The following is a 22017-nucleotide window of genomic DNA, read 5'->3' on the forward strand; positions in this document are numbered from 1 at the left end:
AGGAGCTCTGCGAGCAGCTGTACCTCAACCCCAGTCAGAGACTACGGATAACCTAGGGGTCTTGACTGCTGATTCGGCAATTCCTGATGGTGTTGACGTATGAGACAACACCGTGGCATATCCCGCTGAAAGTTTCCAGACTACGCCTGGGTAGTCACCAAGCAAGTATTGTATTCCATACGTCCCGGTCATTTTCCTGGCTAGGATCCGGGATACCATGAGAGTCGAGTAACTCAGAGAAAGCAGCGAAAACAGCATTACACTGCTGTGGTCTCTCAGCTTTGAGCTATGGGATACCATCAGCGCAGACCCCATGGGAACCACGGAAGCCTCATAGGAGACGATGGGGAGAGCGGTTAAGAGACGAATCGGGATGAAGCTATGGCCGAAGCTTGTTCCTCCTTTTCTTGCTAAGGCAGGTCTCTTCAAGACGCCCATAGGCTCAGCAATGAGGTGTGTGGGGATGGCGCCGATAGGGTTGTGGGGTAGGAGAGGCTGGCCTGTCGATAGTGATCAGTGAGAGTACCCTAAGAGGGTAAGAGACGCAAGTTGTCGAGTACCGGACAGCCCGTTGCAATGCCAGTTTAGCGCTCCCGACAGATCCGGACTGCTGTATGTAACCTAACGTATTTTAGTTTTATGGGGGCCCTTTTTGGCTTTCTGAACCCAAACGATGATATCTCTGTATGATCTTGACATGGTCTAGACGTAATCTTCTCATTATCCTACGTGGTCTCTCGTCATAGAAATCAGTGCAGATATGGCGTTGAACTGTAAGGAAGACCGGAATCCATTAGCTCACGGGCGTAGATAAGACCCCGAACTAGAGAGGCACACAGTGGACGAACTTTCTACAAAGTGAAGAAGAAGATCCAAAGCAAATAAGGCGAAAGGAAGAGAAAAAAGACGATCAAGTAGACGATGACCACAGACGAACTGGTAAGCCCCGGGACAAAGCTGTCGGTTCTCGCCGGATGGCTCGTGTCCACCCAAGAGGTAAGGTAGTTTTGTCTTCGACGTCATGAAGATCATCTTTGGCTTTTCATGAAATCATGTCTGTATCGATATGGTTGTGAAATGCAGCTGGAAGAAACTTAATGTAAATTCTAATAGTTGCTCAATCGGTAAAGTGGAGCGATGGAGATTCCGTACTTCATAGAACATGCACGGACCGCGGCAACTATTATGGCGTCTAGATAGCGCCCACTTTAAAAGAACCGTATGCTTCTTAAGTGTTCAGCTGTTTAGGGAGCATAAAGAAATCATTGCCGCAAAGGAGAAAACGAATAACCGTAAGTATTCATCTTTTTGCAATTAATACCTAGACTTATCGTAAGGCAACGATCATCCAGCATCCTGATAACATAGATTCTCTTTATCTGATTTCCTCTTTTATGCTTCTAATATCTACATTGTAGTAGACACATGCGTGGCTTCGTCAGTCCCAAATATCTAACTATTGATTTATTTGCCATTGCCCGTCCTGCCAGTGGGAATGTTGAACAAGACAGCCGGCTTGCCCGGTGCATAGGCTCGGTCAACACGGTAGTAGCCCTTGCGTTCAAACTGGATGATATCGCCTTCCTTCAGTTCAGCGACATTGCAGTCAGCAACAGCCTCCTCTCTGAACTCGGTGTTCTTGTTCAGAACATCCTCGAGAACGTCGTCCTCCTGCAGGGTGTCCTTATTGAGGAGGTAGTCGAAATCCACCAATTCCACGGGAATTAGTTCCTGGCCCTCAGTAGACAGCCACGTGACCTTCTTCTCCGTCTTTTTAAAGTCGCCTTCCAGGTGTAGTTCCAGCTCCAGCTCCTTAACGGTGCCCGATGTAGGATCGGTCTCGATCTTACGGACAATGGCATTGCCCCAGCTCATCAAGGTGATCTCTTCATCTTGCTTGAAGCTCTTGGCATCTTCCTGGTCGAAAATGACCGTGCCACCAAAAACCACCTTCTTCACGCCAACTGCAGGGTTCTTGCCGTGCTTGGGCTTCTCCTCCGTGTAAGGTGTAGCTGGGCCTCCCTTGACAATCGCCTTGACCATATCCTTCTTGAGAATGGCAGTGTGACGAGGGGCGACAGGGTCAATGTACTTCTTGTTGGTTGCCCAGATCAGGGTCCAGTCAAGGTTGGTGATGTTCTTGCTGGGTCCCTGCTTAAGGATAAATTCTCTCAGAGCAGGGATGGTCATTCCCCTCCGTCGGATGCCCTATGGAATGGTTAGCCTGGGAAGTCAACAGCACATGGAAAATAGGTGAGGCAATAAAAATTGACGCATGAAAAAGGGGATTTGCAGGCATGGTTAGTCCTGTTACTTACTCGGATGGTCGGGAATCGAGGACTGACATCGTTAGTAAGACAAGAACCGCTTGAAGTAAAGGTAGACTTACTCATCCCATCCCCAGACGACGCCTTGGTTAACGAGCTTGGTGAGCTTTCTCTTAGACAGCAAGGTGCGAATGAAGTTCATGCGAGCGAAATCCCAGATTTGGACGTGGCGAAGCTTGAGCGTGTCCAAGAACCACTGGTATTGAGGGTTGCGATCGCGGTACTCAATAGTTCTGAGGGCATGGGTCACACCCTCAATTGCGTCGACGATAGGGCAGGCGAAGTCGTAGGTAGGGTAGATCTTCCACTTCGTTCCAGTGCGGTGGTGAGGAGCAGGGTTGCAGCGGTAGATGACAGGATCACGCATGGCCTTGTTGGGATTATCAACAGACATCTTGGCTCGGATACACCAACGGAGACCCTCAGGGGTTCCCTTCTTCATCTCCTCGAAACGGGCAAGGTTCTCCTCGACCGATGCATCACGACGCTTGCTGGGCTTTCCATTCATTCTCTGCTCGGCCATGACCTCCTTCTCGGTATCGTCGGCATAGGCATTACCGTCCTTGATGATTTGAAGGGCGTACTGGTAAAGCTCGTCGAAGTAGTCGCTGGTGTAGCTCATCTTGTCGGGCTTGATGCCCATGAGAGCAAGATCTTCGATAATCGCGTCCTGGAACTCGAGCTTCTCGTTCGAAGGATTTGTGTCGTCGAAGCGGACAAGAAGGGTACCATTATACTTCTCGTGCGCAAAGTAGTCATTGAGCAGCGCAGCTTTTGCGTGGCCGATGTGAAGATAACCTGAAGGCTCAGGAGGAAATCTTGTCACCACACCCTTCTCAGTATTGAGAAGAGCGATGTCGTAGCTGGCTCCCTCCTTCGCCTTGGCGGCCTTCTTCTCTCTCGCAGCCTGGTTCAGAGCCTCAAGTGCGGCTGTGGCCCATGGGCAAAGATCCTCCAAGAAATAGAACCAACGAGTCACATTGACAAGCGAGCCCTTCTTGATCGCCGAGACTGCGACCCGGTTGCCTCGGATTGCACCCCAAAGGGCAATGTCGGCTGTGGAGAGAGAGTAACCGACTACGAAGGATCGCAGCAGGAGGTGGGTATCGAGACGCTGCAATTCAGGGTCAAGGGCTTTGAAATCGAGAGGAGCAAATGCTTCTAACCGAGACAGCCACTCATTCTCCTAGAAAATGTGTGTTAGCATCTCCTATCAGTGCTCATCAACGGTCAGGTTCCATGGTGCCTCTTACCAGCTTCTCATCCTTGCTGTTAAGGAAGGGGAAGTCTTTGCGGAGTTCTTGAATAGCATTGATAAGGCCGAAGACAGGATTACCGCTAACTCCGGTGTATTGCACGACGGCCTCATCTCCTTCACGAAGAAACGCAGTATCCTCGTAGGTGATCGATATCACTGGGCTTGGTCGCGCCTCATTGATAGAAGTTGCGACCAGCAGGACAGGAAGCACATAGGGCTGATTGGCCCTGGTGGCCAGAGTAAGCTGATACTGAGACATTGCAGCCCTCAAAATCGCTTCGAGTGAAATCGACGTCCGAGAGCGTAACAAGTGGGCTCTTGAATTTCCCCAAAAATCGAGTCGTATGGAGGGGCATTTGACTCAAAAGGGACTCCGCCGGCGTGACGTTTCTCCGCCCGCATCGCCGAGTGAGAGCTTTCGGAGAAGAAAACATCTCCGTCTCCCAGGAGTTTGAAGAAGGCTCGCATCAATCAAACTCTCCAAACCATGTCCTCCTTCGGCTCGATCTTGCCGTCTGCGGCAAGGGGCATTCTCTCAACATGTCAATTGCCTCTTCGTCAAAGAACAATGGCGCCTTTGCTCTCAAGCTTTCACCAACAGGTCCGAGGAGCCAAGAGCAACCCTCAGGCCCAAGGTAAAAAGGCCAAGGCGAAGAGCAAGAAGGAAAAGAAGGGTCCCAGGGAGTTCCAGCAGAAAGATCTCAAGGATGTTGAGCAATTCGCGCTCTGCGATGCCATAAGGTAGATATTGTCTGGGCTGAGGCGCTTCACTCGCATATCTCGCTAATATCTGACTATTCTACTACAGATATCTCCGCGCTTTCGAAGTCGGTCGTGAACCGACTGTCTCCAAATACGAAATCCATATCCGTTTGAAAACAAAGCGAGACGGGCCGGTTATCCGTAATATGCTCCGATTTCCTCACTCCGTCCAGACCGAATCGCGAATCTGTGTCGTGTGCCCTCCTGGAACAAGACACGAGAAGGAAGCCCGCGCAGCTGGAGCTGTTCTGGTAGGTGAACAGGACGTGTTCGACGCGGTCAAAGCGGGCAAGATTGAATTCGATCGCCTCATTTGTCACCCCGATAGTTTGGATGCTTTGAACAAGGCCGGGCTGGGCCGGATCCTTGGTCCCAGAGGCTTGATGCCAAGCATCAAGACCGGTACTGTGGTTGAAGATGTGGCCGCTAGAGTTGAGATGCTCCGTGGTGGTACAGTATACAGAGAGCGTGACGCCGTTATTCGACTACCGATTGGGCAATTGGCCTTCTCACCCGAACAATTGAGAGACAATTTGCGCGCAACGATTGAACAGGTGAAGAAGGACGCGGCCAGCCTCAACGATCGCATTGTTAAAGAGATCTACGAAGTTGTAAGTCGACTTTCCAAATTGCGATCATGAAATCCGTACTAACCCGCACCAGGTTCTGAGCTCGACAAACGGCCCCGGCTTCAGTCTGAATGGAGAGTTCAAGTCCGACAATTCCCCTGACTCCGCTTCTTTGACCGGCTTGTAATATATGTGATATCTTTGGTCCATTTTCTTGGGTGTATATTGTACAGATCACGTTATTCTTTGGGAACAGCACGGTGCATAATGGTGTTTTCTGAGAACATATATTTCTAGAAGCTCAAGCCTGATCCTAAACGCCTCTGCTATGCAAAATGAAGCTCGCGCTATGCACAAGAGTGAGGCTTATATCTTCAGATTCTTCAATGCGGTTACCGCACTGGTATCCTCGCCCATTAGTTTGTAGAGTCGCAATACGGCCATCGTCTTCGTATCCCGCCTCGCTCCAGCATGACTGCCTTGCTCAAGTGCTGTCTTCAGGTCCACGAGCACCGTGGCCCTGATCTTCGCTAATCGGGGTCGTTGGTTAAGTAAAAATGGATGATCATCACCAATCCGCGAAGCGAGTCGGGTGAGGTAGACGTATTTCTGTATGTGATTTTCCAGTCTTCGCAGAGACACCAGTGGCGCCGCAGATGAGCCGGTGGGCAAATCTTCTTCGTCGCTTTCCTCACTCTCACTATCCAGCAGGTCCGAGTCTGTCTCGAATACCTCGTCTGATTCGCGTTGGTGCTGGGTCGGTGCGTCGCCAATCATCAATCGTTTCTCTAGGTCCTCAACACGCTCTGCGAAGTCTAACAGAGCCCGGGCGATGTTTGCATGCCCTGTCAGCCGCCTCTTTTCATTCAAGAGCTTTTCCATGTCGCTTTGCCTCGCTTCCACCTTGTCCCGTATAGCTTGAACCTCCCTCTGAAATGACAAGAGCCCAACCCGAACCTGCTCGACCTTCTCTTCGCCCCCTTGTAATGCACTACCAAGAGATAAGAAATCACCATAGTCCTCATTGACTAAATCTAGTAACTCCCGACTGAGCGCTTGGTCTAGATTCCGTAGTTCTTGTCGGAGGTCTTCGAGGCTCTGGTGCCGATTGGTCAAGGACGAGAGGTAGTCTGCGGGGTCAAAGTCGGGTGCGAGGAAGGATGATCGAGTGAGAGGCTCAGGGAATGGCAGGTCGGAGGTATCATCGTCAAGATCTGAGGCCGACTCCTCGGAGTCGCCAAACTATAAGCATGAACTGTCAGCGCCTTGGAGGGGGGAGCCAATGGGGTATATACACGGAGTGTTTGCATACACGAAACCTGTTCATTTGGATCGAGAGGAACCCTCGAGAAGATTGATTGTGATCGAATGTGCAAACAGGGATAAAATCTTAGGAGCAATGACTGGAAACATAGCCGGTTGGCTCGTCGAAAACTCAAGACATGACGTTTGTGAGTTGGTAGTAATAGCAGCAATGACCCGTCCGCATAACTGCCCCCGGGTGGTTGTTCCGTCCGCTAGTAGATGGATAAGTGATAACACAAGTAATCACGCTGTCGTTGTCGCATGCCAACGCATTGTCTTACTACATTGCTTTCGAAATGCCACTAATTGGAGCAAAGTGGCATCCGACGGAGCTATGATTACCTGGAAATTTTCTCAAACTGGAGTCTACCGAGTCTCTCAGATGCATGCCAACATGGCACCTCTTTCTCATGCGCCAATGCAGGTTTGATCGTCTGGGCAAGAACCTCGAGCGTAGATACGTGTCCTGCCTTGTACATGCTGTGATTTGACAGCTGCTTAACTCCCTGTTACTGTTGGAGGATCAGCCGCAGCTGCGAATCAGCATGGAGGGCGGGGTTTTCCTGGTAGCCGTATTCCCTCCGCGTCTTCCTGCATCACAGCTACGACGAATACATTTGGACAGAGACGTCCTTACTTATGGGATGCCTTTAACAACAAACCAGAAATCGGAAATTTCTTAATAGTTTTTGTGGACCCTGTTTAATCGATAATGGATTATAGGTCAGACAGGCCGTCATCCCACCATGATGGAGTCCGACTATCGTCCTCACTCTCTGGCCAGAGATGGTCGCAGCTCACACCGTCTCACTCCCGTCCTGTGGTCGAGACTGTTGGTCCATCTCATCAAGCAAGCTCCTGCCGTTACGGCCTTGCTCTAGATAATTCCGCACGGGCATACCGCACCACTGCCTTACGTCAACTCAATGGGAATCACAGACCTCTGTCCTGGATGAATCGCCAGGCCAATCATTCTGGCAATCGGTCCTCGACGTTAGCATCTCAGCCAGTACTGGTTCGGGCCTATTCTGGAAGTACAGATGACACTGGAGGAACGACCAATATGCCTTCACGGCGGTCATTTCCGTTTTCAGTCCGATCTGGAACGCCAAAGCGTGGCCCAAGCCTTCCCTCGGAAGAGGACTTTAGTATCGATGGCATTTTGCGAGCCATCGAGCCTGAGATTCGAAGTACTTTGGACACGATTGGCGAAATATGCGGCCGTAGCAAACTCAGTTTGGCCAACGAGTATGGAAGTCATATTGCCCCCTTGGGAGAAATTCGGGCTCCCGCTGGCGGTCTCTTGACCGTCGAGGAAGCCAGCTCGGACCATGAAAGACAACCTGATGATGCTGTGATAATCTTTGACGACGATAGTAACAGTGTCATGGGTGTGCGTGATTACACCACTGTGCCTCAATACCGTTACTTAGAACAGACCGGACCCCCTACAGTCACATCTTCTACAATGGTGTATCACTCATTCGTACCATTCTCCGTTGCGGAGGGCTTGTCTGTCCTCGCACAATCTGACAATCCGCGATCGCTGCTTCCTGCCAATCTCGATGAAAACTCATCAGACCCTGTTGCAGACTCATTGCCTGCGACTAGGGAATTCATGTCGAAGCCGAACTCAAATGGCCGGACATTGCTCGGAAAGCAGAAGGAACGCATCACAGAGGACCAGCTTAAGAGTATCCTGACACCTGCGCTTGTGTCAGAGATCCTCCTCGACGCACAAGCCAACGGCCATTCATTGCACACGTTTGCTTCTGACTCTCGCCAAGGCCAGCTGTCCGAAGAGAACGGTGATACCACGACAAGGGATCGTGGACAGTCAGATAAACTGTCTGTACTGACAGATGTGCAAGCGCTATTCAACTGGCTCAGGAATGCTTCTCAAGACGGTCAACCTCGATCCGCTGAAAAACTGCTGCGTGCCATGCTTGAGAGACAAAATGAACAGCATTCTCCAAGGAGCTCAGGCTAGACATTGATGATTGATGGCATTAATTTCGTATGGTAATTGCCTTCTATAATTTTTAATCTGTTGAGTTGCTTAGCTTTCTCTCAATCCCCCTGCGACGCTGATCTGTGGAAGTCAAAAAGCGAATCTTTCATTCCTGTGCTATCTATCCTAGTGCAGTGGTTGAGAGGTCCCCTGACCGGAGAAGTCAATACTTTTTTTCACAGTGACTGTGATCAATTTTCCGGGGTCTAGTACGGTAGATCGTGGAGAAGACGATGTGAAAGTAATTGGTTGATTGCCTCCTCTAAGATAACCTTTGAGATGATATGACTTGGCTGGTAATGCACTCGACTGAGGCAGAAAAAAGATATAATGGTGGTATATGAATGAAGACAAACGAAGCTAGTGACGAAGAGTATGATTCATTTCAAGGCGTTAGAAAATATCAACTCGCCGCGCTTTCTCCCTCAATCTGAGATATTAATGTCTTCGCAAATTCCTCAAATCGAGTGTATGACCAGCAGTCCTTATACCGCTCAACAAGCGGCCTGTTGTCGACAGGCTGCTCTGGTTGTTGAGCCTGTGTAGGCCCATCTTCCTCATCCGAGTCACTATCCACAACCATCTTCCCTTCAACGAGCTCGCCAAACTTGACATCCACTGGCACAGTGCCTAGAAATCTGATCCCCAATTCCTCCGCCATCACCTTACCTCCGCCACTGGAGAATAGATTGCTCACTTCCCCACAACAAGGACATGTGTAACCGGACATGTTCTCAATCACACCCAGCGCCGGGATCTGTGTCTTAACGCAGAAATTGACCTCCTTGCGTACATCAGACGTCGCCACGGCCTGAGGGGTTGTCACAAGCACCGCACCCGCCAAACGGGGCCGGCCCATAGACGACACAGCCGGGTCCGTCGAAGCCAGGGTCAACAGCTGCTCCGCCAGCGCTATATGCTCATCGCTCGTACCGGGCGGGGTATCCACGAGCAGATAATCCGTGGGACCCCAGAAAACATCAGACAGAAATTGGCGGATCATAGCGGTTTTCTTGGGCCCACGCCAGATCACCGCATCTCCTCGATCGCGTAGGAGAAAGCCCAGAGACATGCACCGCAATGCGCCTCGTGGCGGCGCGCCATCTTGTGCTGTGTTCGCGGGAGGGTGTACCGATACGGGGAGCCAGCCGCGCGGGGTCTGCGTGATCTTTGCGTCTTCGAGTCCGACTAGGCGCGGGATGGATGGGCCTGTCAGATCAATGTCGAGGATACCGACGGATTTGCCCTGAAGAGAGAGTGCAAGCGCGAGTTGTAAGGTGACGGAAGATTTGCCGACGCCACCTTTGCCGGAGAGGACCTTTCATATTCGCAGAGTGTCAGTAACGATCGTGGGAGAAGACTTTACACCGAAGCAATTCAGATTCAGTCAAAAACAGCCTGTAATGCCCCAGTATGGCTCCTGGATTCCTCTACTACTCATCCCTCATTGACGTAGGACCGTTATCGATAAGATGCGATGAGGGGTTTGTGCTGGACAGAAAAAAGTGACATGGGAACACGCGACTCACCAGCACAATGTTCTTGACTCCGTCGAGAGGCATTCTCGCCGGCTATCTGACAATTTTGAAGTTGCGAGACTTCAATTTCCACCCAGAGACAGAGGAAAAGGTGATGGCAAATCGGCCGATTTCGCAGTTCACTTACTTTTTCTGCGTCATCCCGCCATGTGGGGAAGACTGCTTATCAATCCGGAGATCTCGTTTTTAAAACTATTTACCATAAGATATCCTCGATTACAAGCTGTAATAGATAGGGAAAGCCATTAGTTCTAAAGTCCTCGTGCGCAGGATCGTTTCGTGATATGCGAGTCGTCCTCTTGACTGGTATTGCCTATTTACTCGTCCATATCTGGATTACATAAATCGTGTCATTGGCTCAAATTTTGTCAGGAGATCACAATATGGATCGCCTGCAAGAAAAATGGCCTCTTTTATATGGTTTGAGGTGGGCAACAGAACTTTCAGGAGCCATAACTTCCACAACAGCAGCTTACTGCCACTTCTGTACCACCACACCACCTCGCTTGAACTCAGGTAGATCGCCAAGGACAGCAGATTTGTCTGTAAGGTCCTTGTTCGGGAACGTGGTCATCAACACCCAGGGACGGTTCTGGCTGGATGGGCTGGCAGCGGAAACGAACTGATAGACGTCGCCAATGGTATGTGAGGTATTGAATCGAGATGTTAGACGAGTTCCATCACCAAGTCGGATTTGTAGGGTCACGATAGGCTGCGACTCATCCACATCAGGCTTGATTGACTCTGTGCTTGGCTGACTAGGGGCGGGAGCCTCAGAAGGGGCTTGGCTTCTTATGGCCGGAGTCGGGCTGCCGAGTCGTTGCCCGGTTCCAGAGAAAGGCTTGTATTTTGGCTTAGGCTTGACATATTTTTCTTCATGCTGCTTGATCTCGACGTCGACTTCTTGACCTGGTTGTACATTCATGATCGATAGCGGGGCACGGCCCTGTCGGATGCCGTCAAGAATTTCCGCATTTCGCGGGTCATCTGAACGGAAGAGATCACCGTCGTCGACAGAGAATCCATCCGCCCAAAAGTGAAGTGTTCTTTGTACTCTCTGTGGTCTCTGTAGTGTAGGCGCACTCGGGCTTTCTATGACCCGGCTGGGGGCGTCGTCACCGCCAAGGGTGCGTGCAGTGCCGGTAAAGTAGGATCGTCTCGTCTGGGGTTCGTCAGAAGACGGCAGCTGAGTCCTATACGTAGTCGTCAGTGTCATAATTTGAGTATAATCATCAGGTGAGACTAAGACTCACTTTCTGGCCTTCTCGATGATCTTTCTCTTGAGATCATCCGGGTTCTGCACAGCTAGTCCTGACTTCTCACCACCAGCAAAAAAATCTTGATTCTCCGTGTCATCTTCATCGGACGAATCACCGCCTCCAGATGCAAAATCCCCGAGTGTTGCGAATCTCTTCTTAGAGGTGGGTTTGCGCGATGAAGAGGAAGATTGCTGCGGTGTAGCAGTTCCGGACTGAGAAGAGCTGCCGCCAAGTGACCGACCTGCTGATGCAGCTGAATCTGCACCTCCAAGAGACTGACCACCAACTGCGTTCGCACCTTGCAGGGCTTCGTCTTGTTCCGCGAAGAATTCTGTCACCGCTGCCTCGATATCCCACCCATTGGCTGCCAGGTACTCTTGCGCCTTCGGATGTAGATGTCAGCAAAAGAGTTCGTCAGACATCACCACAAAATCAGCGTGAAGGGATTACCTCTGCAGGACGCGTGCCTGTCATTGCACAGAACTGAGAAACCACCTCATCGTTCTCGGCGGGGTTACGCTCCATCTTGGAAGGATATGAGTAGACAGCTTGGTTCAGCTATCGAGCGCTGGGTCTGGTGTAAAGAAAGATGCGACTTCTGAAGAGCACCAAACTGAGATATTGAAAACAGAATGAGATCTATGGTGACCACGTAAAAAAGAATTAGTGAATGCCAAACTATCACTGGAGCTCCCGATTTCACTAAAGGACAAACACCGCGCTGATGAGGATACGTCACTGTTGCCTGATTGGTCATCCGGAAGAAAAGATCTCCCGGTGTACGGAGTTAGTAGATGTTGATGCCCCAGGTGCTGTGCTCTGTTACTTACAATCTGCGACTTGCAGTAGCTTGAGTGCTATTAAATTTGGATCTCAAACATTAGTACAATCTGCGACTCCTGTATCTACTGCGTGTATTTATCCCTGGTAGCTTCGTCCGTACTCGAAATATGGTCGCTTCATCAAGCTCCGCCTATTGGCAGGGAATACTGCTACGGTTACGGATACTCTGTGTTACTACCAACAAAAACAAGAGGCAGTTGGCCCTCAGCAAAGCACCCTAACCTCATGAAACTTCATCCAGCATAAATATCTTAAAAGGTAGATAAGTTCCATTATAAGCATTTAATTTCAGCTAGAAGTATGGGAAGTTGGGAAGTCCTCCTCCGTTTACTTTTGACCGACATTAATATTGCGTAACTCAGTACCTTACTATTCTTGCTTACATAACCTTTTGGAGTCAGGTGTAGGCGATTCCGCTTCCTTTCATCTGGCTGCGACAACTACACCATCTCGCCCATCCCGTTTCTCATGCAAGGTACAAAGCGATATTGATTTGGTACCGGAGAATTAAACAGCGCCAGGTATATCCTCGACAGTCGTCGGATTTCTACCGTCTACGAGCTCCTGTTGCTTCGATTCCTGTCAACCGGCGTTGTTCTCCCCGCAGCATGGCCGACGAACACTCCCACTCAAGGGTTGAGCTCTACGACTCCAGTCTGACGGTACCCTCGGACTCGGAAATCTACTCTGCCAATCATGAAGTTTCATCGCCTATGTCGACATCCAGTTCGCCCTTGATTCTGTATAAGCCTCCGTCCATCTGGGGCATCTTGCGGGGGGCGGCGATCAATTTGATCCTCCCTTTTGTCAACGGGTTGATGCTGGGATTTGGGGAATTGTTTGCACATGAGGCTGCTTTTCGTCTTGGCTGGACTAACACAAAGGTACGTTCCATGAAGTCGCTCTGAGGGGTACAGTATCTGTCTCGCTGCAATTATCCGCCAATGCACATTGACTCATCAACGAAACTGGACTGATCATTGTCTCCATCTAGATTTTCCCTACTTATCGACGGTCAAGGCCCATGGGACCAGGCATGGAGATTCGCGACATTCCATCGCGGCGCCAGCCTAGAGCCGGAAGTCTGCAAGATACTGCATCATTGGAGTGATTGCGCGCCTTCAGGCATCAGATATAGATTTCTCTCTGCGCAAATTCTTGATATCCAATGTTCATGATCGATTAGTCGTTTGTTCATTTCCGTGTCTTCAGCATGGGTTGCGTATATGTGTACATAGATTCCAAAAGGCACCAGCAGTAGGTCAGATTGGACGGCGTCGGGCGAAGCAATTCGACTTCTGCATATCGAAGACACAGTCAATCTTTTTCTGTGCATTGCGAGTATGGAAATTTCATCTAGTTCAAATGATATTCTACCCGGACGACAATTCTCTTCCTCTCTTGTGCCTCAGGTAGTACATATTTGGACGTATTTTGATATCAGGATCAGGAACAAACTCCGGCCGCCCGGCAGAAAGCAAGTCTTGGCGCGAAAAAGTCCAATCTCCGCGAGTCGGCCGCGGATATAGCCGTTGTTTTCTCACCCTAAACCGCCGTCGCTCGTGAACCACTAGGTATCTCCTGCGGCCAAATATCACAATGCTAGCAGGGGCTGGTTTGAAGGGGCGTGGTGGGATTCCCATCATTGCTCGACAACATTTGACTGCTTTCCCTCGCTCCAGCCGATCGGTTTGTCCCCCGATATCCTCTTCTCCGCCGGCAAGCAAGTAGACGCTTGGCTGACTAGAGTCGGTATACTGCAGATCTCTTCGTTCAGACCCCAGAGCTCGAGATCCCCTGTACGATATGGAGGGCCTGCCCAGACACTTTCCAGAAAAATATCATGGAAGCCCGCCGCCTCCATACCCGGAGTCATGTCCGCAAGATTCAATTCGACATCTTCCGCAACCGATGCCACTGCGAGTCAGCATCTGTCGGACGCTCCTACCGATATGGGTGTACCTGACCTTTCTGATCTGTCTGCTGCTGATCTCAGCTCGATCCCCGAGCACATCGGATACCTCAAAGACCTAGGGCTCGACTACGGCTGGGGCCCGTCGGCAATCGTTCAGTTTCTCATTGAACATATCCACATGTGGGGAGGCTTGCCCTGGTGGGCAAGTATCGTGGGAACCGGTCTTCTCCTCCGATTAGCACTTCTGTATCCTACGCTGGGCGCTGTGGACACCTCGACCAAAATGCTCAATGTCAAGCCCATCACGGAACCTCTGCGTCAGCAGATGATCGTGCGCGGAAAGAATGGCAACCAAATGGAAATGATGAAATTACGAGCCGAAATCCAGAAGATTCACCAGGAGCAAGGTATCACGGCCTGGAAGTCCTTCATTCCCATGCTTCAGATCCCCTTTGGTTTTGGCTGCTACAGAGTCGTCAAGGGTATGGCAGCCTTGCCAGTGCCTGGGATTACCATGGAATCCGTTGCTTGGCTGAAGGATCTTACCGTTGCCGATCCTTACTTCATACTTCCCGCTGCGTCGTCTTTGTTCATGTACCTGAGCATCCGGGTAAGTCGCGTTCATCCTTCGGGCTACTGGCTTGATTACTAACTCGGAATGTCTTCGTCCTGTGTAGAAAGGAGGCGAAAATGGCGTGAACCAGCTCCAGGGCACAACATTTGGCAAGCTTTTCATGTTTGGGTTGCCTGCCATCTCCTTTCTCTTCATGTCCTTCTTCCCCAGCGCCCTCCAGCTCTATTTCGTAACGACTGGTCTATTTGGTCTGGGCCAAGCCTACCTTCTCGGCTCTGACAGCTTCAGAAAATCGATGAATATCGCCCTCCCTGTAAGACAGCCTAAAAACGGACAGTCCCCGGGTCATGATGATTCGCAGCAGAGCAAGTCGATCCGCATGCTTCGTGAGCATCTGGAGGCCGAAAGGGCCAAGTTGGTTCAGGAACAGCACAAGTCGCCTGATAGTGTGGAGATTAGCTTTATTGATCGCGCCTTGAACAACCTGAAGGAAGCCAAGGACAACATCAAGCGTGAAACGGCGGAGAAATTGGACGCCGTTCGTGGTCAGGGCCCCGTGAAGAACGCGGATGGGACTGTCGCTGAGCCTCCTCGGCTTGGCGAGAAGGATCTCAAGTTGGCTGCCGACTACGAGAGGAGAAGGAAGGAGGAAGAGGATTGGAAGCGGGAGGAGAGGAATCATGCTCGCCGCGAGGCTCACCTGAAGGCCTTGGAGCTTGAAAGAGAAAAGGCGCGCGCGGCGTTCAAGGTCAAGCAAAGGTGAGCGTCGGGGTAATTCTTTCTTCTTGGTTCCACTGTATCAGGTATGACGGTCTATCTGCAACTGTACAATATGAGGCGCTTTAATCTTCATGTGCTATACGACGTATTTTCCTCTACGGTAAAGAATCTTTGATTGGAATACAGTATCTCTCAATTCGTTATCACATTGACTACCTGGCTAAAGAGGCTGCTTTGTCAGCAGGTCTGGCAGGTCACCAGAAGCTTCGCATTCAATCTCAGCTCCAGCAACAAGCAGGCATCTTTCATTTTGAGACGACACCAGATACCACGAAGGCCAATGCCAACATCCTCACCTGAGACACAGGCTGAAAGAGGCTCGTCAAAATGTGCAAGAGCGGAATGACACAAGCAAGAAAAAGTGGCTATTCCTAGGACCATCGCCCAAGAATACAGGATCAACGACCACGTCTATTCAGGGTTTTCGTCTCCAACGGGTTCATGCTCATGCTCATCCAACGTGGTCTCAGTCTGTGCGAGTTCCCGAGCAGCCTCAACCCGAGCAAGCCTCTTCTAGTTATTGTCAATCAATGCCGTTTTGGCAACTCTGAGGTTCACATCCGTACCTCGATGATTAACTTGATCTGCGGGTAGAAGACCTGGTAATCTTGTTCGGCACTCATCTCATAAGGAGTTAGCCCTGGATCCTGTCAAATTCTCGAAGTTGTGGCTGTATACGTACCGGGATCAAAACGTCTTTGAAGCTTTCCAAAGTGAGGAGATCCCCCAGCTCTTGATAATACCTTACCATTCCGTCTCGGAAGGACGTGAGGCGTTTGGTACCTTCATCAAAGGTCATAGGGTTTTGCATGGCGCGCTTTTCAAGTGTGTCTTGAGTTGCGTACAGATGAAAAGCTGACACCACAGTGAAGGTCTAGACAATCGCAAATCAGCGTCCGGTAATGATAGAGTGAGAGCAAGGCGGATGGATTATCACAGAGCCAAGGGTCACCGGCCACTCACTCCGTGCAACAGAGTGAAGTCCTCGGAGCAGTGTGGCCATCCGTCAATGATGAAGGTAGTCGCTCCAAACTCCATGTGCCTCAGAATTTCCATTTTCACGAGACGAAACAGTAACTCGCTCGGCACAGCTCCCTGGGTCTCAATGGCCTGCACAACCGCCAGCCAAGCCAGGTATGGGCCTGTCTTCTCGAGTCGCTTGATCGTCTGATCGGGACAGATGTGAATGAATCCAAGCTCTGCGGCCACGTTTGCTGCGGCAGTGCTCTTTCCCGCAGCTGGGGGGCCTACGGAGATACAGACCTCATTAGTTGGTAACTATATCACCAGACTGGGAAGGCTCTTGAGCTTGCACTTTGGAATGAGATCTATCTTACCGAAGAGAAGAATGAGCTTTGCACTCTTGACGTCCACGTCCTCACTGGGAGCGGCGTCGTTCGGGACCTCAACAGGGATGAGAATGCCTCCTCGGCGATAGGATTCTTCATCGTACGTCCAAGTGTCTCCATTCTTGGAGGCGAGCTCGGGCAGAGGACGTTCCACGCGCTGGACGCGGGTCCTTTTCGCCAGGGGAGTGTCATTCTCCTCACTCTGGCTCTGAGCAGGTTCCTCTATCTTATGAATTTCCTCAATCTTATCGGACATTTTGGATAGAGGTCAACAAGGGAATACAGTAAGACGAAGAAGAAGACAAAGAAAAAGGGGATTTCAAGTTAAAGACCTGTTTGCACGTGCTGAGCGTCCAAGAATTGAAAGAGACAAGTACGGCATCCAGGAGGAAGAGATGAAGATGAATGAGCAGTGCAGGCTAGGGTGCTTGATTCTCGCATCTTCACTATGAAAGAAAACCCTTCACTGCCATGGAGAACCGTCAAATCAGGCGAGACGATTTCGCTGAGTCGTTAGATGCGCGTATCGCATCGTCAGGCAACGAGCATAACTGCTACGCCGAGCCCAAAAGCTCTTCTCCCACAACAAACGATGTGTTCTGACAGAATGAGACAGAAAGACGATTTCCCTTCTCCCTGAGAAACTTATCACTACAGCATAGCAGCGTGCAAATCCTTTATCCCAAAGCATTCAGTCCTGTGAGCATCATCACAGCTTCAGCTCTATCACGCCAACCCAGAGCTCATCGCCAACTGTTTACCTCACACTCGTTTTCTCTTTAAGGGTAAGCACTTGCGAAGCACCCCCAGTCCCGTAAGAGACACTGACCCAACAGTCGCCAGGCACAATGAACACCACATCTACCGAGCTAATCGCTCTCAGATCCCCATTGACCAAAAACGCTAGCCTGGTCTTCTTCCTCCATACAGCCGCGAAGATCGTCATCCTCCTTGCAATCGTGGATGTCCTGCGAGTGCTCATCCGTCAGATGCAGGTCTATCTCGACCAGCATGGACGCGAGCACCACGAGATCCATGGCCCGCAGAGAGTTCGTCTCGTCCGCCGCCGTCGCCGCTTCGACGATGGCGTTCTTGGATTTCCTTTCTAGGCCTGGGTTGGCAGTGGCTCGTTGCGTCCGACTAGGTAAGCTTGGTTCTATGTGCTATGTCTTAGAAGAGGTCTTTAGCTGACTATCTTGAGGATAGGCTGATTGACTTGGCACTAATGGATTGTGGTCATTCGAGAAAGAGGCTTTCGTTGTGTAAGGAGATATTGCACCGCAGATGAGTATCAATCGTTCAGGGAGTTTGGAAAATAATGTATCCCGCTGGTCTCTATCGGCTTGGAGATGAATGCAAGCATATGACGGTCGAGTAAGATGATTGCCTGTAGTGTCACTATCTTCGGGGAGGAGTCAGTCCTTTGACGGTGAAGACAGTAGCCCTAAGTACGCCTACGTGGTTGACGATGAAACCATGCCGCCCGAGCCATCATTACAATATAGTAGATTATGTGTATGTACAACCGAAGTGCTTTTGTCATGTCATCATGCCAGAAAGTAAGAGAAACTGAGGAAGGCAATACTATCGGAAGATTCGTCTTCCTCCAGCACTGCCTGCATTCCAGGTGACTGATCCCCTCACTCCCAAGTTGCCCATACTCAAACCCGAGAAACCAACACCACCGCCCTCGCCATCACGCTTGTACCGCCGTAATGCCTCGCGAAGATGAGAAGGCAGGAGCTGGCCCCGGTGAGGATTAGGCGGCGGTTTGAATTCCCTTTTCGGTCGTGCTGGAGGGGGTTGCTGTCCTTGCTGCTGCTGTGTAGGAAGGCCAGATATAGAAGGCGTGGACGGTTGCGAGCCCTGCTGTTGCGGCATGGGGGACGACAATGAAGGAGGGATTGGGGTTGAGCGGTTGCTGTCCGAGTGCTCCCTTTTGACAGGCGGCTGCGGCGGGCTCTGTCCCTGACCCCCCGTCGCGGGCGTAGCGGAAGCCGCTGCCCTCGCGGCTGCTTCAGCTGCCCTGGCCTCGGCCTCGGCCTCTTCAGCATCAAAGGCAGCGCGTGCGGCCTGATCATGCGCGATAGCCCACTCGGCCTGGACTGTCCTCGCCTTCTCGATGATCTCGCCCGCAAAGACCTTGGTGAAACCGTTGATGGTCGTCACAACGCTGGCGGGAACAGACTGGGACAGCGCGTGGTTGACAATTCGCCGCAGTGTCTCCTTGCGCAGCTTGGCCCGCTTGAACAAATCGTATCGCTCCGACTGAATAGGATTAAACGCATCCACCAGTAAACTGTGTCCCAAGAATCCAACGTCAGCCTTGAAAACACACTGGGTCAGTAACAGGGCGAGAAACATACGCAAGATTCTTCTTCTCGGCCTCCGTATCCGTCACCCCTTCCTCACCCCTCAGGAGCTCCCCCTCGTCATCGAAGTCCTCATCCTCGTCGCCATCCTCCCCGGCCGCATCCCCCCTCGCCGTCCCACCAGCCCGAACAGACATCCCATCCGCATCCACAGACCCCAGTCGCGTCTCCCCGCGCAGACTCGCCGCATCCTCCCGCTGCTCCCGCTCCCGCTCCTTCTCGGCTTTACTCTTGCGCCCGCGTTTCCCCTTCTTCGCCGCCCCCAGAAACACCCCGTCTGCGCTCGTCCCGCCCAGACTACCTGTGAAACTGCCCGTCACACTCCCCGCATCGCTAGTGGCGCTGAATGTACGCTGATCATTGTCTATACTGGCGGGGAAGGACGTCTGCCGAAGGGGGTGCATGCGTGGGCGTTTCGGGTTGGTGCCGAGAGGCTGTGAGGCGGAGGAGGAGATGGAGGGCCGTTTGAGGGGATTTGTCGGCGTTGGGTGAGGTGGCGGTGATGACATTGTGAGGGGTGTGGTATTAGAGAGTAGACAAATGAGTCAAGTATGTAAGCTCCAGTAGGGGCTCTTGGATGTCTTGTTGATGCTCGCCTTGACGGAGGTTGCTCGTTGGTTTGATATGAGTCGGCCGTCTGGCTGACTATGTTGGTCCTGTCTCTTCCACCGTTTGACCGTGAAACGCAAAGAGAAAAGCCCAAGTCTATTCTCTTGTTGTAGTTAATTATGAGAAATTCGCGGTCAAGCTTTGGCGCAGCGAATGGATGAAGTTGAAGGTATGCTGCAGCTGCGAAGTGATCCCAACCAGAAAGAAACTCCGGACCGATCTGGCAGGTCTGCCGATCCGTAATCGATGCCAGTTGGCGCAGGCCACCGAATCCATAAAATCCACACTTTACTAGCAGTCTACTTTTTTGAACTCGGATATATATTCTAGATGAAATATATTCATCTACCACAGAAAGAAAGTATGTATACGGATTATAATCTGATGTTCATTGCAAATGCTCGAGTAGGTCAATGCAAAATCACAAGAGTAAGGACAGCACATTGGAGTCAAGTAGCTTTATACACGAAACGAACGCTCAAATTCTGGAAGAATTATCTGCAAGCTCAAATGAGGGAAGCAAAGGCTATTGACTGTTCAACGCATACTGGGCAAAAGAAGAAGAAAAATATGTAGAAGGCGACTATTTCCATCTCAAAAGAATGTCCGACCAAATTCCGCAAGAAAAGATATCTCGACGTGCTATGGCTTGTTCTTTCAAAATTTCTCCTCTCCCAGCCGAGGGGCCCCCCCTTTCCAGTCCAGGCGTTCGTAGTAGCGGAACACAAGCTCATAGCCGTCGAGATCGTGGACAATCCGGTCCACGCGGCGATATCCCTCCACATGTTCCATTTTGGCGGTCCGACGAGCGGCCAGGTACTTGGCTTCCTTCCACTCGTCTTCGATCTGGCTCAGCGCTGGCTTGGCCTCAAAGAGCGTGACGCTGAAGCGGCCAGGCTTGAAAATGTCGACCACTTGCTTGATGATTCCAGCAGTGGTCTGGCCGTTCTGCGAGTGCGGCACGTTGGTCTCAAAGGACGCATACGAGCAATGCGGCTCTGGAGTGACGTGCACCGTGAAGTAGTGGGTACCGCTCTTTCCTTCAGGAGGCGGAATGACGCCGTTGGCGGAGAAGCCACATGGTGTGAACAGGTAGGCATCGATGCGCGATTCGGGATACTTCTCCTTAGGATACACATCGGAAAGACCACAAGCTTCAGAAACGACGGTTCCGAGCGCATGGCCCTCGGTGGTCAATTCCGGAGGCAGAACCCGGCTTCCTTCGGAGTCCAGGTCGCTCATATCGGAGGAAGTATTGCTGAACACATCGACATGGTCACTATTCTCCGTATCGAAGTTGCGATAACGGGTCTCTGCAACCGCGGTGGCATGCTCGAGGTAGAACTGCTTGGCGTTCTCCTCGTCCAGATCGGTCATCAAGACTTCCAAAGTCTCATCCTGAGTATCTGCCTGCAGAGCAGCGCCCTGAGGTACGCTGAGGATCTTAGTCTCCGTTTCCGCAAACTCGGTCTTCGCTCCCGGGCTCGTTGGCGGGGTGAGCATGGTATGAGGTTCAGTCAGGTACAAGTACCAATGCTCGCCGTTCATCTTGCCAATCATGTAGGCGCTACCGTTGAGGAAGAGCTTATCCATAGTCCGCACTTCATCCCTCCAGCTGCGGTGAGGGCCGCGCTGGCGGTCGGGGAACAGGAAGTTCTTTCGGCTGTAGAACACGCGGTAGGGCGCGGCGGCGACGGAGATTCCGCGAGAAGGAGCGGTAGACTTGGGAAAGCCACCGAACAAAGCGGCAATCTCGAGAATGCGTGGCAGACCGGACAGAAGAGTGGTGGTACCACAGGTCTTCAGGATAAGTTTGTGAGGCCAGACGAACATGCTGGACTCGGAGAGCAGGTAGGCATCCACATCCTCCGACGAGACAATAGAAAGGACCTGACAATTGACGAGATCCAACATGTCCTTCCAGATCTCCTCGGGCACAGCTTTCAAACCGGCAGGCTGCGCCGGACCTAATTCCTGAGCGGAGGGCGCGAACCACACCTCCAAGAGTTTCTCTGGACCTATGGGCTGTCAGCGTCTGCCCAATGCTGCTTTCAGACATGTCATCGGCGGAAACATACCTTCAAAAGCATTGGTAGAATCAAGATCCTGCGTTGCTTGGTAGTTGATCGTCAAGGACGGAGTTCCGGCAAAGGAAGACGGCGAAGCCGTGTAATTCTTGGGGATGCCGATGTAGACCATTTCCGCTGATTGACGTAATGAACTGTGGAACGTAGGCCGGTGCGAGACCGATTATTGAAACGAGAAGCAACGCAGTGGTGTATATGTAGTTGACCGTAGACACAGAAGCCTAGGAAGCACTATCTGCTGCCCAGACGAACAGGGGGGGCTATGTCCGCCTGAGAGAGAAGGCCCTTTATCGCGATAAAGAGGATGGCACACAGGCCAGATGGACGAAATTAAACACAAGCCCGAAAGGGATACTAGGGAGGGCGAAAGGACAGAGAGAGGAGGAAAAAGCCTCTTGAAAAAGGAATTGTGACTATATGGCGAGCACCCTCGTACTGGAAGATACCGATACCGGTCAA

At 51.3% G+C, this 22017-nt stretch overlaps 11 protein-coding genes across 11 annotated transcripts; 4 read left to right on the plus strand and 7 right to left on the minus strand.

The window, feature by feature from the left end:
* Positions 1–1464: 1464 nt before the first annotated feature.
* Asppvi_004208 (glutamate--tRNA ligase GUS1) lies at positions 1465–3844 on the minus strand (the record flags this gene model as incomplete). The annotated part of the gene is made up of 4 exons (XM_043300163.1): positions 1465–2208; positions 2319–2340; positions 2390–3513; positions 3581–3844. The coding sequence occupies 4 exons, from the start codon at positions 3842–3844 to the stop codon at positions 1465–1467; spliced, it is 2154 nt and encodes a 717-aa protein (XP_043156098.1).
* A 309-nt stretch (positions 3845–4153) lies between these two features.
* On the plus strand, positions 4154–5103 carry Asppvi_004209 (mitochondrial 54S ribosomal protein uL1m; the record flags this gene model as incomplete). The annotated part of the gene is made up of 3 exons (XM_043300164.1): positions 4154–4326; positions 4394–4958; positions 5011–5103. 3 exons carry the CDS (start codon positions 4154–4156, stop codon positions 5101–5103), a joined length of 831 nt encoding a protein of 276 aa, XP_043156099.1.
* A 179-nt stretch (positions 5104–5282) lies between these two features.
* Asppvi_004210 (COG2 family protein) lies at positions 5283–6243 on the minus strand (the record flags this gene model as incomplete). Its single annotated transcript, XM_043300165.1, has 2 exons — positions 5283–6158; positions 6229–6243. The coding sequence occupies 2 exons, from the start codon at positions 6241–6243 to the stop codon at positions 5283–5285; spliced, it is 891 nt and encodes a 296-aa protein (XP_043156100.1).
* Positions 6244–6933: 690 nt separating this feature from the next.
* Asppvi_004211 (uncharacterized protein) lies at positions 6934–8211 on the plus strand (the record flags this gene model as incomplete). The annotated part of the gene is made up of 1 exon (XM_043300166.1): positions 6934–8211. One exon carries the CDS (start codon positions 6934–6936, stop codon positions 8209–8211), a length of 1278 nt encoding a protein of 425 aa, XP_043156101.1.
* Positions 8212–8635: 424 nt separating this feature from the next.
* Positions 8636–9794, minus strand: Asppvi_004212 (Mrp/NBP35 family ATP-binding protein; the record flags this gene model as incomplete). The annotated part of the gene is made up of 2 exons (XM_043300167.1): positions 8636–9550; positions 9762–9794. The coding sequence occupies 2 exons, from the start codon at positions 9792–9794 to the stop codon at positions 8636–8638; spliced, it is 948 nt and encodes a 315-aa protein (XP_043156102.1).
* A 448-nt stretch (positions 9795–10242) lies between these two features.
* Positions 10243–11554, minus strand: Asppvi_004213 (protein phosphatase regulator SHP1; the record flags this gene model as incomplete). The annotated part of the gene is made up of 3 exons (XM_043300168.1): positions 10243–10963; positions 11024–11412; positions 11480–11554. The coding sequence occupies 3 exons, from the start codon at positions 11552–11554 to the stop codon at positions 10243–10245; spliced, it is 1185 nt and encodes a 394-aa protein (XP_043156103.1).
* A 926-nt stretch (positions 11555–12480) lies between these two features.
* Asppvi_004214 (TOM13-domain-containing protein) lies at positions 12481–12983 on the plus strand (the record flags this gene model as incomplete). The annotated part of the gene is made up of 2 exons (XM_043300169.1): positions 12481–12756; positions 12867–12983. The coding sequence occupies 2 exons, from the start codon at positions 12481–12483 to the stop codon at positions 12981–12983; spliced, it is 393 nt and encodes a 130-aa protein (XP_043156104.1).
* Positions 12984–13746: 763 nt separating this feature from the next.
* Asppvi_004215 (membrane insertase OXA1) lies at positions 13747–15124 on the plus strand (the record flags this gene model as incomplete). Its single annotated transcript, XM_043300170.1, has 2 exons — positions 13747–14397; positions 14465–15124. 2 exons carry the CDS (start codon positions 13747–13749, stop codon positions 15122–15124), a joined length of 1311 nt encoding a protein of 436 aa, XP_043156105.1.
* Positions 15125–15552: 428 nt separating this feature from the next.
* Positions 15553–16746, minus strand: Asppvi_004216 (adenylate kinase family protein; the record flags this gene model as incomplete). Its single annotated transcript, XM_043300171.1, has 5 exons — positions 15553–15654; positions 15708–15764; positions 15824–16015; positions 16105–16388; positions 16479–16746. The coding sequence occupies 5 exons, from the start codon at positions 16744–16746 to the stop codon at positions 15553–15555; spliced, it is 903 nt and encodes a 300-aa protein (XP_043156106.1).
* A 613-nt stretch (positions 16747–17359) lies between these two features.
* On the minus strand, positions 17360–19371 carry Asppvi_004217 (transcription initiation factor TFIID subunit 11 family protein; the record flags this gene model as incomplete). The annotated part of the gene is made up of 3 exons (XM_043300172.1): positions 17360–17646; positions 18152–18789; positions 18857–19371. The coding sequence occupies 3 exons, from the start codon at positions 19369–19371 to the stop codon at positions 17360–17362; spliced, it is 1440 nt and encodes a 479-aa protein (XP_043156107.1).
* A 757-nt stretch (positions 19372–20128) lies between these two features.
* On the minus strand, positions 20129–21670 carry Asppvi_004218 (adenosylmethionine decarboxylase SPE2; the record flags this gene model as incomplete). Its single annotated transcript, XM_043300173.1, has 2 exons — positions 20129–21489; positions 21550–21670. 2 exons carry the CDS (start codon positions 21668–21670, stop codon positions 20129–20131), a joined length of 1482 nt encoding a protein of 493 aa, XP_043156108.1.
* Positions 21671–22017: the final 347 nt, after the last annotated feature.

This window comes from Aspergillus pseudoviridinutans (genome assembly GCF_018340605.1).
Source record: "Aspergillus pseudoviridinutans IFM 55266 DNA, scaffold_3, whole genome shotgun sequence".
In the NCBI taxonomy this organism is placed as follows: Eukaryota; Fungi; Ascomycota; class Eurotiomycetes; order Eurotiales; family Aspergillaceae; genus Aspergillus; species Aspergillus pseudoviridinutans.